At 57.5% G+C, this 10,911-nt stretch overlaps 1 protein-coding gene across 2 annotated transcripts; it reads left to right on the top strand.

Moving 5' to 3' along the window:
- Nucleotides 1-6: 6 nt before the first annotated feature.
- Nucleotides 7-10,905, top strand: BRPF1 (bromodomain and PHD finger containing 1). 2 transcript variants are annotated; one of them, XM_019620149.1, is made up of 13 exons: nt 7-682; nt 1,829-2,788; nt 4,464-4,620; nt 5,722-5,853; nt 6,235-6,381; nt 7,238-7,550; nt 8,093-8,407; nt 8,978-9,265; nt 9,350-9,497; nt 9,855-9,991; nt 10,084-10,202; nt 10,378-10,532; nt 10,639-10,905. In XM_019620149.1, exons 1-13 carry the CDS (start codon nt 60-62, stop codon nt 10,820-10,822), a joined length of 3,678 nt encoding a protein of 1,225 aa, XP_019475694.1. In that variant the 5' UTR covers nt 7-59; the 3' UTR covers nt 10,823-10,905. The 2 variants fall into 2 exon arrangements, with proteins under 2 accessions (XP_019475694.1, XP_010716888.1); XM_010718586.1 differs by having other exon boundaries at nt 6,235-6,363.
- Nucleotides 10,906-10,911: the final 6 nt, after the last annotated feature.

The raw sequence follows: 10,911 nt of genomic DNA on the forward strand, positions 1-10,911 counted from the left end.
CGGCAGCAGGGCCGGGCCTCGGCGCCCCAGCGCCGCCCGCACGAGGCCGAGGCCGCGCCATGGGGGTCGACTTCGATGTGAAGACGTTCTGCCACAACCTGCGGGCCACCAAGCCGCCCTACGAGTGCCCGGTGGGCAGCTGCCGTAAGATCTACAAGAGCTACAGCGGCATCGAGTACCACCTGTACCACTATGACCACGACAACCCGCCGCCGCCGCAGCAGCCGCCGCTCCGCAAGCACAAGAAGAAGGGCCGCCAGGGCCGCGCCGGCGCCGCCGACAAGCAGTCCCCGAACCCCTCGGAGGCGTCGCAGTCTCCGGGCCGCGAGGTGATGACCTACGCGCAGGCCCAGCGCATGGTGGAGGTGGACCTGCACGGCCGCGTGCACCGCATCAGCATCTTCGACAACCTGGACGTGGTGTCGGAGGACGAGGAGGCCGCCGAGGAGGCGCCGGAGAACGGCGGCAACAAGGAGAACGGGGAGAGCCAAGCGGCCGCCGCCGCCGCCGCCGCGCCCAAGTCGGCCAAGCAGAAGAGCAAGGAGAAGCGCAAGGACTCCAACCACCACCACCACCACCACAACGCCTCGGCCGGCGCGGCCCCCAAGCTGCCCGAGGTGGTGTACCGGGAGCTGGAGCAGGACACGCCCGACGCGCCGCCGCGCCCCACCTCCTACTACAGGTAGCGGAGTGTCCCGGCCGCCCGGTGCCGCCCCGCGGGATGGGGGCCTCGTGGCCACGCGGCTTTCGGGTGCCGCCTGGGGGCTTGCCTGCGGTCCGGTGCCGGTGTGGTTATACGGGCTGAAGGGGAGCTCGTGGCAAACGTGGGGAGCGACTTCTTGCGGTCTCCTAGTGATAGGGTGAGGGGGAACGGGTTTAAACCATTTAGGTAGGATGCTGGGGGAAAACTCCCTAGTCGGAGAGCACCGAGCCGCCCAGAGCTGTGGATGCCCTGTCCATGGAGGTGCCCGTGGCCAGGCTGCTGTGTGGCAATCAGCCCGCAGCAGGGATTGAGCTGGGTGGGCTTTAATGGCCCTCCCAACCCAACCGTTCCGTGGAAGGAGAGAGTTCTTCTGCCTTCCATGCTGCACTTTGGAGATGCTCTAGGATAAGTCAGGAGCCCTCCAGCACCAAAGTTCAGCTGTAAGCTGTGTGCATTTGCAGGCTTAATGTGTTCTTGTGGCCCTGTGGGTTTTCCATACGTGGTTTGTTAATTGGGCAAAATAAGCAGAGCCAGTACTGAGCATTGAAGCGATGCTCTCACAGCCATCTCTGCCCTCTTAGCCAGCATGCTGCCTGGGAGGCTGGCACCAAGCTGCAGGCACAGAGGAATAATGTGGGCTTGTGTCGCGCTGCTGGAGAACACCCATAAGGTGTCTGCGTAGTGCTCAGTGTGGTGCTGCACTGTGACTGCTGGCCACTGCTGGATGGAGCAGGACAGATGGAGCAGGGTGCAGGGCCTCCTGGCTTTTCCCCACAATTCACCTTGCCTCACCCTCAGGTGGCAGCAGGCAGAATTACCAAAACATGGCAGTGTCTGCACTCCATTTGCAGCAGGGCCAATGCTCTTGTGTCTGGGGAACAAGTTTGCTGCCTCCTGAGCACTGGGTGCCCACTTGCTGGCTTGTGCAAGTTCCTGTCTTGTGTTGACAAGTCTCCAATGTTTGCAACTTGTTATTTTGTCTGAACACCCAGCTGTGCTGTACTGGTACCCCACGCAGTGCAGCAGCACCTCCAGCTTCTGAGTGCTGCTGCTTCTTTCTTGTTTGTTGGGGTTTTTTGACTGTAATATGCAGAACACTCACCCTCCCGTGCTTTCCTCTTCCAGGTACATTGAGAAGTCAGCAGAGGAGCTTGATGAGGAGGTGGAGTACGACATGGACGAGGAAGATTACATCTGGCTGGATATCATGAACGAGCGGCGGAAGACAGAAGGCGTCAGTCCCATTCCCCAGGAGATCTTTGAGTACCTGATGGACAGACTGGAGAAGGAGTCGTACTTTGAGAGCCACAACAAGGGGGACCCCAACGCCTTGGTTGACGAGGATGCCGTGTGCTGCATCTGCAATGACGGGGAGTGCCAGAACAGCAACGTCATCCTTTTCTGTGATATGTGCAACCTGGCCGTGCACCAGGAGTGCTACGGGGTGCCCTACATCCCTGAGGGACAGTGGCTCTGCAGGAGGTGCCTGCAGTCACCCTCGCGAGCCGTGGACTGCGCCCTGTGCCCCAACAAGGGCGGCGCGTTCAAGCAGACGGACGATGGGCGCTGGGCACACGTGGTCTGTGCCCTCTGGATCCCGGAGGTGTGCTTTGCCAACACGGTTTTCCTGGAGCCCATAGACAGCATCGAGCACATCCCGCCCGCGCGGTGGAAGCTGACCTGCTATATTTGCAAGCAGCGTGGCTCTGGGGCTTGCATCCAGTGTCACAAGGCAAACTGTTACACCGCTTTCCACGTCACCTGTGCCCAGCAGGCTGGACTCTACATGAAAATGGAGCCTGTCCGTGAGACGGGAGCAAACGGGACCTCCTTCAGCGTGCGCAAAACCGCCTACTGTGACATCCACACACCTCCAGGCTCTGTGCGCAGGCTTCCCGCGCTTTCCCACAGCGAGGGGGAAGAGGAGGATGAGGAGGAGGAGGAGGAAGGAAAGAGCTGGAGCTCCGAGAAGGTGAAAAAGGCAAAGGCCAAGTCTAGAATCAAAATGAAGAAGGCGCGGAAGATCTTGGCAGAAAAACGAGCTGCAGCGCCTGTGGTTTCTGTTCCCTGCATCCCCCCCCACAGGTACAACTCGTTGCCTTCCCCTTGCTGTGGAGAAGCCTCTCCCTTTCTCACCGTCTCGTGTCCCACTTTGCATGCAGGCGTTATCTTTTTGCACAAATGCTTTTCACATTGCTCTTCCCCAGGGCTGTTTGTGGTTTCCTCTGGCTTTCCCACAGAGAGGAGTGAAATGTGCAGCCCCACGAGGTGCCTGCACAGGAAATAGATGCCGCTGGCTTCGTGACAGCAACCGAGCTTGGACAGAGGTGGCAGGAAGCAGCTGGGGGCTCCCAGAGCTCTTCTCCTGTGTGTTGGAGCAGGCTGCAGGAAGAAAGCAGAGGCCACCTTCCTTTTGCCACAGCTGGCCCCACGCAGCCCTGCTGCTTCCCAGCCTTGCGGCATGTCTGTGGTGCACCGCTGGAGCTGGGCAGGGCAGCATTTGCCTTCATGGCCATGAGTCACCAGCCGGGTGCTCCTCACTGCAGCTGGGACACCACACTGGAGCTGCACTCGCTGGCCCTCAGGTTCCGAGTCGCAGCTGTCACGGCACAGGGTCACTGCCTCCTGGCAGGGCTCCTTCAGGGCTCCTATGGGGTGGGAGTGGGTATGCAGCCACTGGGGTTTGCTCTGTGGGCAATTTAGGGGACTTGTGTGGGCAGGTCTGTGCTGCAGGATTGATGGCTTCGTGCCATGGTGTTTGTGTGCTAACCGTATGGTGTGGCTCACTCGCTCAGGGTGCGTTCCATAACCTGAGCCTCTCTGTTCCCACGTGTGGATGCACTGGCAAGCTGTTTATAGGCTTTTCCTGCTACCCTTGTGCTCAGTGAAACCCACACTGAGATAGAAGCTGTTAACCTCACCCCAGGCCTTCCTGTTGGGATTAATTATTCTTCAAGGGCTGTTGCCAGAATGCCAAATGTCTTCCTGTAGAAGCTGTGCGCACGCAGCCAATGACAGCAGATGAGGACGCTGTCTGCCTTCAGCTGAGGCTGATGCAGGTCAGATCACCCTGTGTGAAGAGCTGGCCCTGCAGGGCATGGAGATACGGGGTCCACACTTCAGTCCCACCTAGCAGGGCATCTCTTAACTGCACTGGTGGAAGAGGCTGTCTCAGTTGCTTCAGGCTTTGCCATTGTAAAGAGGAGGAAAACCCCTTTTGTTTTGCTGGGGCTGTTCAGGGTAGTCCTTCCTTAGCTCCCACAGCAGCTCTGTTCTGCTAGCGTCTGCCCACCCCTCCTCACGCTTTCCCAGATTTGTTCATGCTACAAACTCCTCGGGGCTGCCGAGCTGTCTGGTAATGTTTGAATAGGGCCTTTGTCGTCTTGGGTGGCCCCTCGTTGCCAGCATAATAAGCCGGGTGAATCACAGCTTTGGGACAGCCGTGCTGCGGTCTCGGGGCTACAGGGAGCTGTGAAAGGCCCAGCTGCCAGTGCCCCTGCCTTGCACCCCAACCTGGAACTGTCAGGAGGAAAGGAAAGAAAGGAAAAGGCCTTTCAGAGAGACAAGGCTGAAAGTTTTTTAGTGTAACTGTCGGTGGTGTGCTGCTGCCCCTCGTTCCTGGCCTTTCAGGGATTTCTGCTAAACAAATGTGTGTGCTCAGTCTGAGGAGCTCATGGGTGGCCTCGCTGCTACACTGGGGCTTCTACTATGGCCGGGTTTGCTTTGCTGATTGGGTTTGTGGTTCCTCTCCCTTCTTCAGGCTCAGCAAGATTACCAATCGTCTAACTATCCAGAGGAAGAGTCAGTTCATGCAGAGACTGCACAGCTACTGGACTCTGAAGAGGCAATCCCGCAACGGTGTCCCTCTGCTGCGCCGCCTTCAGACACACCTGCAGTCCCAGAGGAACTGTGATCAGGTACATCCTGCTTTTGGGGTGCTGAGGGGCATCCTGGGTGTCTGTGTGTGCTTCCTGCGCCTTTGCAGCTGTGGGCTCAAAGCGTTTGCTGCATGTGGTGGTGCCTGTGGGCTCAGAAGGGGGCTGGAGAAAAGAGCTCCACCTCCCGATGAGGAAAGGGCAGCCCCAACTGCCTGCTTTTGCTGCTTTACCTTCTCCTCCACTCTCAGCATTCAGAGATTTGCCAGACGGATCCGCCTTTGGCAGCCTGCCATGGGAAGGGAAGCCTGCCCCGTTGTGTGCAGGAGTTAGCTCATTCCTCTTGCTGACATTAGGCCAGCAGCTGTGACAAAGCTGGCAGAAGTGGCTCTAACCTGAGGCCACTTGTGTCAGTGGGCATTGAGAGGGGTGGCCAGGGATCCCCAGACGTGGTCTGGAAGAAACCAAGGCCTCACAGACTCTGAAATAGCTATGGGAATGTTCCCTGTGGGTGGTGCTATCTGCCTGCTGTTTGCCTCAGCCCTCAGTCAGTGCTTCACAGATGTGAGGTTTCTTGTGCCAGAGGAAGATCTTTCCTCTGACTTGCTGTATAAGCCTTTCTGAGCCCTTTGAAGACTGTGATCAGGCAGCGGTTTCTCCCGCTTTTGCCTCCTCTCATTTTTATTTGCTGGAGAAGAATTGAAACTACTTCTGCTCATCTTTGGCTACAGTAGCAGAATAAAAGTCAGCATGTTTTTTTGATTCTCCAAAAGTGAAGGTAACCAGAGTTGTCTTCCCATGTTGCCCTGTTGCCTTTCACTAGAGCTCTGGGCAGCTGCCTGGACCCTGTTATTGCTGCTCCTGGTCCTGGGCAGCTGCCTGCATGTGGTCATGTTAGGCAGAGTATTTCCAGAGTTCGCTTTCTCGTATCCTCAGGGCTGGGTGACCACGGAGCAGGTACTGAGCTGTAGGCAGCATTTGGGCTGTCTCTGTGTCACCCACGCGTCAGGGGAGCTGGGATATTCACTGAGGCAGCAGGTCAGGCGCGCTGGTTCCCTGTACAAGGGAAGAGCCCTCACGCACAGTCAGGAAGGAGGAGATGGGAACACTTCTGTCAGCTCACAGTCTCTGATGTTCCTGCAGAGAGACACTGAGGATAAGAACTGGGCCCTGAAGGAGCAGCTGAAGTCATGGCAGCGCCTCCGCCATGACCTAGAGCGCGCGCGCTTGCTGGTGGAGCTGATACGCAAGCGGGAGAAGCTCAAGAGAGAGACGGTAACGATTGTTTGCCCCTCCTTGGGGAGCTGCTGGGGTGGGCGTGAGCACGGGCTCTCCTGAGTGCTGGTCAGTTGCCCTCTGTAAGCTGCACGGTGGGCACAGGGTCCCCTCGGTTGCGCTGTGCCCTGCCCCGGCAGCTCTGCATGAAGGTGGCTGCTGTGCAAGGCTGATGTGGGAAACATGGGTGCTGGGGCCTGCCTCACCTCTGCTCTCTAGAGATGATGTTGAGGTGCAACGCGTGCCCCGTGCAGACCCTATTGAGGAATGCGGTCCCACTGCAGCAGGGAGAGGTGGCAGTGTCCTGTGGGTCTGCTAAGCTGCTCCTGGAGGCTGTCTGAAGGGCAGGATGCTCAGCTGTGTTCCGTTCTTCTTTTTCAGATCAAAGTGCAGCAGGTGGCACTGGAAATGCAGCTGACCCCCTTCCTCATCCTCCTCCGCAAGACGCTCGAGCACCTACAGGAGAAAGACACGGGCAACATCTTCAGTGAGCCGGTCCCTCTGTCTGAGGTAACAGAAATCTACGAAGTAAGAACCCCCTCCCCCAGATTTCTACTTCACTCACACTTGTCCCTTGCTCACGCTAAGGGCTGCCCATGGGGGTCTCTGCTTCAGAAGCCCTCTGGGCAGCCTGCTGATGGTTTCCAGTCCCGACACCACGCACTCAACGGGGATGTGTGCAGCACTGCCTGTCCTGGGAGAGCCAAATGCACAGCAGAAGGGGTGGTGCTGGCAGCTGCTGGTAGCCAGGAGCACAGCACTCAGCTCCTCTGCTTGTGTTACTGGTGATTTCCCACTATCTGTGACAGGTTAGGGGCTTCTGCCTGGGAAAGGCAGAATGCCTGCACTCAGCCCCAGGCAGGTGGTATGCTCTAACATGTCCTTCTGCAAAACCCTTTGCTTGGTAACAGGCTGAGCACAGCACAGAAATGTCACTTCTGGGGGCAAAGGAAGTGATTTCTGAGAACATCAGTGGTGATTCCCTGCTTGGGGAGATGGGAGAGGGAGTGCAAGTGCTGTGCAGCTCTGGCAGCAGGTGGGCTTGGAGGTGTCCTGGCTGCGTGGTCCCACCCACAGCCATTGCTCCCACCCAGAGCAGTCTGTTCTATGTGTCTGTACTTAGCCTCATCCCTGAGAAGCTGCACAAAAATGTTTCAAAGTGTGTGTCTGCTCTAATAGATTGAGTACAGCACATGGACTATAGTCTGGAAGCGTTACTGGGCCACAGCTCCTCTAGTTGCAAAGGCAGACAGCTTTTCCAGATGTGCGTTTGGACAGAGCACTGGAGCGCAATACCTGATTCCTCTAACAACTGTTTTATTGGAGCAGGTGGTACTAACGGGGGTCTCCAGGCTCTTTAGCATGGGCTGTTTTCTCAATACAGGTCCCAGACTACCTGGATCACATCAAGAAGCCAATGGATTTTCAGACAATGAAGCAAAACCTGGAAGCGTACCGTTACCTGAATTTTGATGACTTTGAGGAAGATTTCAACCTGATTATCAACAACTGTTTGAAATACAATGCCAAAGACACTATCTTCTACCGGGCAGCCGTCCGTCTGCGGGAGCAGGGAGGCGTGGTTCTGCGGCAGGCTCGCCGGCAGGCAGAGAAGATGGGCATTGACTTTGAGACAGGCATGCATTTCCCACACTGCGTGACTGTAGAAGAGGCTCAGGTCCAGGACATCGAGGATGGTGGGTGCTTGTCCCATGTCCTCGTGTAGGAGAGCTACTCAGAGCTTAAGTCCCAACAGTTGGGCAACTTGGCTTTTCTTGCTGTCTCCTGCTGGGCAGTGGGAAATGCCACCAGGAATAACATGCCTGAGAAGGGTCCTTTTTGGGTCCTCCTCTCCCTGTTTGAGCATGTGAAGGGCTGAAGGTGCAGTAGAAGGGTTCAGGCAGTAGAACTTCCCTACGCTTGAATGCTTCAGAGTCACTTCAGTCATGTATTTCTGCTGTATCCTTCCTGTTACAAATCCCTTTCTTTTTTATTGCTTATCTTGTCTCAGCTGATGGGAATCCTTAGCATTCCCTGTACTGCAGATCAGCCTGCCTTCCCCAGCAGTCCTAACTAGCTTGCTTTCCACAAAGCTCTTTCTCAGGGTGTCTTTTGGTAGCATTCTCATGGTGTTTGGTACTGTGTAAGTTATTTTCCTACTGAGGGGAAGTCCCGTGCCCTTCTATGTAAAGGGTCTCCAGAAAGTTTCTGATTCCTTTCATCCTCTTTGTGCCCTCAGAAGACATGCGACTGCTGCTCTCGGAAAATCAGAAGCACCTGCCCTTGGAGGAGCAGCTGAAGATCTTGCTGGAGCGGCTGGATGAGGTCAATGCTGGCAAGCAGAGCATAGGACGATCCCGCCGGGCCAAGATGATCAAGAAGGAGATCACAGTCCTGCGGCGGAAGCTGGCACACCCCCGGGACCTGGGCCGAGATGGGCTGGAGCGGCACAGCTCCTCTGCCAGAGGGGTCCTGCAGTCGCACAACCCCTGCGAGAAGGACCTTCAGACAGACAGTGCTGCTGAGGAGAGCAGCAGCCAGGAGACCGGCAAAGGTACTGCTCCAAAATGCTGCTGTTTGCTGGGGAATGGTAGAGAACCATACCTGGACAGGCTGTGTAGTAGAGCTAAGGCAGGGGGGCCATGCACACAAACCTCACCCATAGCAACTCCTTAGGATCAAGGCAGGTGGTCTGTCTGGAGGATTCCCTCATCTCTCACCACTTTCCTTGCTGCTCACTTTCCCCAGGCTGACTGCTTACTTGCAGCAGGGCTGGCCACGCTCCAAATGCCCTGCAGGGGCTGGGAGCGAAGTATGTGCCAGCTGCAAGCTCCCTGGTGCTGGGAGCTGATAGGAGCAGGTGCTGAGCCATGCTCCTCAGAGAGCGCAGCTCAGTTGCCAACTTGCAGAATTGGCAGGTGTCACTGAGGTTTGTCACCTTGGCACCCTGTTCCCCTAAGACCTGAAAAAGCAGGCTCTCATGCAAGCAGAGAGCATTTAGGATCATTTATTTTCGAGGTTGCAGTGGAACTCTGAGAAATGAAACTGTTCCTTTCTGCCACTGCCATCCCTTCCCTGACAGGTCCTGCAGGCTGTGGCTGATGACTTTTCATCCCTCCTGCAGGTCTGGGTCCCAATTCTTCTTCCACTCCAGCACATGAAGTGGGCAGGAGGACTTCAGTGCTCTTCTCCAAGAAGAACCCTAAAACTGCAGGACCTCCAAAACGTCCAGGACGTCCCCCCAAGAATCGAGACAGCCAGATAGCTCCTGGGCATGGGAACAGTCCCATAGGCCCCCCGCAGCTCCCCATTATGGGATCCTCCCAGCGGCAGAGGAAGCGGGGACGAAGCCCACGGCCCAGCTCCAGCTCCGATAGCGACAGCGACAAATCCACTGAAGACGCTCCCATGGGTGAGTGCAGCAGCCAAGCCCTGCAGGAAGCACATCAAGGGCACCATGCCCTCCTAATGCTCCTCTGTTGTTTGTTATCTGCAGACCTGCCGGCCAATGGCTTTAGCAGTGGGAACCAGCCAGTGAAGAAGAGCTTCCTGGTGTACCGCAACGACTGTAACCTTCCACGCAGCAGCTCCGATTCCGAGTCCAGCAGCAGCAGCAGCAGCAGTGCTGCCTCAGACCGTACCAGGTACGTTGCCTGCCTCTGGGTGTGCCGCTGCTACAGGCATCTGCTGGGTGAGGTGTGTTACCTCTCCTGTTCACTCTCCTGTTGGCCAATGCTGCTAACCCAGTGCTAGAGGGCTGCAGGCCTGGCTGTGGGATTTGTGCTTTTTTGTGCTCTGTAGCATGCTTGGGTGAGCATACACTCCCAGGTGAGGCAGGGCTAAGGGTTCCAGGCAGAAACACCATCTGGTCTGCCTTTTGTATGCCTGCTGAGTCCCTGGTGCTGGGTGGGCGCAGTGAGCTTTCTGAGCCCCCACGATGACACTCAGAAAGCAGTTTCTGGAAGTGTGACTGCTGCTCACAGCTCTGCTCCCTCTCTCAGCACAACGCCCTCAAAGCAGGGCAGGGGGAAGCCCTCCTTCTCCCGCGTGAACTTCCCTGAGGACAGCAGTGAGGACACATCAGGAACAGAGAACGAATCCTACTCTGTGGGTGCCGGGCGAGGTGTGGGGCACAGCAGTAAGTGTCACAACCTTCCAGCCACACACCTGCCTGTTCTATCGGTCGCAAGGGCCATGTCTGAGTCCTCTCTCCCCCTTTTCTTGATGCAGTGGTGCGGAAGGGCATTGGCCGTGGTGCCGGGTGGCTCTCTGAGGATGAGGATTCTTCCCTGGACGCTTTGGATCTGGTGTGGGCCAAGTGCCGGGGCTACCCCTCCTACCCGGCACTGGTGAGTGTGGCCACCTATGTGCATCTCTCAGAATCCCATCCCAGAGCCAGGGATGGTCTTGGTGCCGTCAGCGGGGTGAGAGGCGGGCTCAGAGTTCTTGGTACTTGAAGAATGGGGCTGTGGCCGGGCTGTGGTTTTGTCCCCTGCCTCAGCATCAGCCCCTCCTCCCTGGCAGATCATCGACCCCAAGATGCCGCGAGAGGGCATGTTCCACCACGGCGTCCCCATCCCTGTGCCGCCGCTGGAGGTGCTGAAGCTGGGCGAGCAGATGACTCAGGAAGCGCGCGAGCACCTCTACCTCGTCCTCTTCTTTGACAACAAGCGCACTTGGTGAGGCCTGGAGGGGTTGGGGAGGGGCTGGGAAACCGGCGGTGCCGCCGGGGGAGCGCGCAGCCGCCCGTAACCCTCAAACGAGGTGGCTCCCCGCTCCCTGCAGGCAGTGGCTGCCCCGCACCAAGCTGGTGCCGCTGGGCGTCAACCAGGACCTGGACAAGGAGAAGATGCTGGAGGGCCGCAAGTCCAACATCCGCAAGTCGGTGCAGATCGCCTACCACCGCGCCATGCAGCACCGCAACAAGGTGCAGGGCGAGCAGAGCAGCGACTCCAGCGAGAGCGACTGATGCACCGCGGCACCGGGCCCGCTGCAGCTGGCCTGCGGCCTGGGGGGCTCCCCCCGCCTTCCCGGTGCCCCCAGAGCTGTAAATACTGT

The sequence above is a fragment of the Meleagris gallopavo genome, chromosome 14 (genome assembly GCF_000146605.3).
Source record: "Meleagris gallopavo isolate NT-WF06-2002-E0010 breed Aviagen turkey brand Nicholas breeding stock chromosome 14, Turkey_5.1, whole genome shotgun sequence".
Classification (NCBI taxonomy): Eukaryota; Metazoa; Chordata; class Aves; order Galliformes; family Phasianidae; genus Meleagris; species Meleagris gallopavo.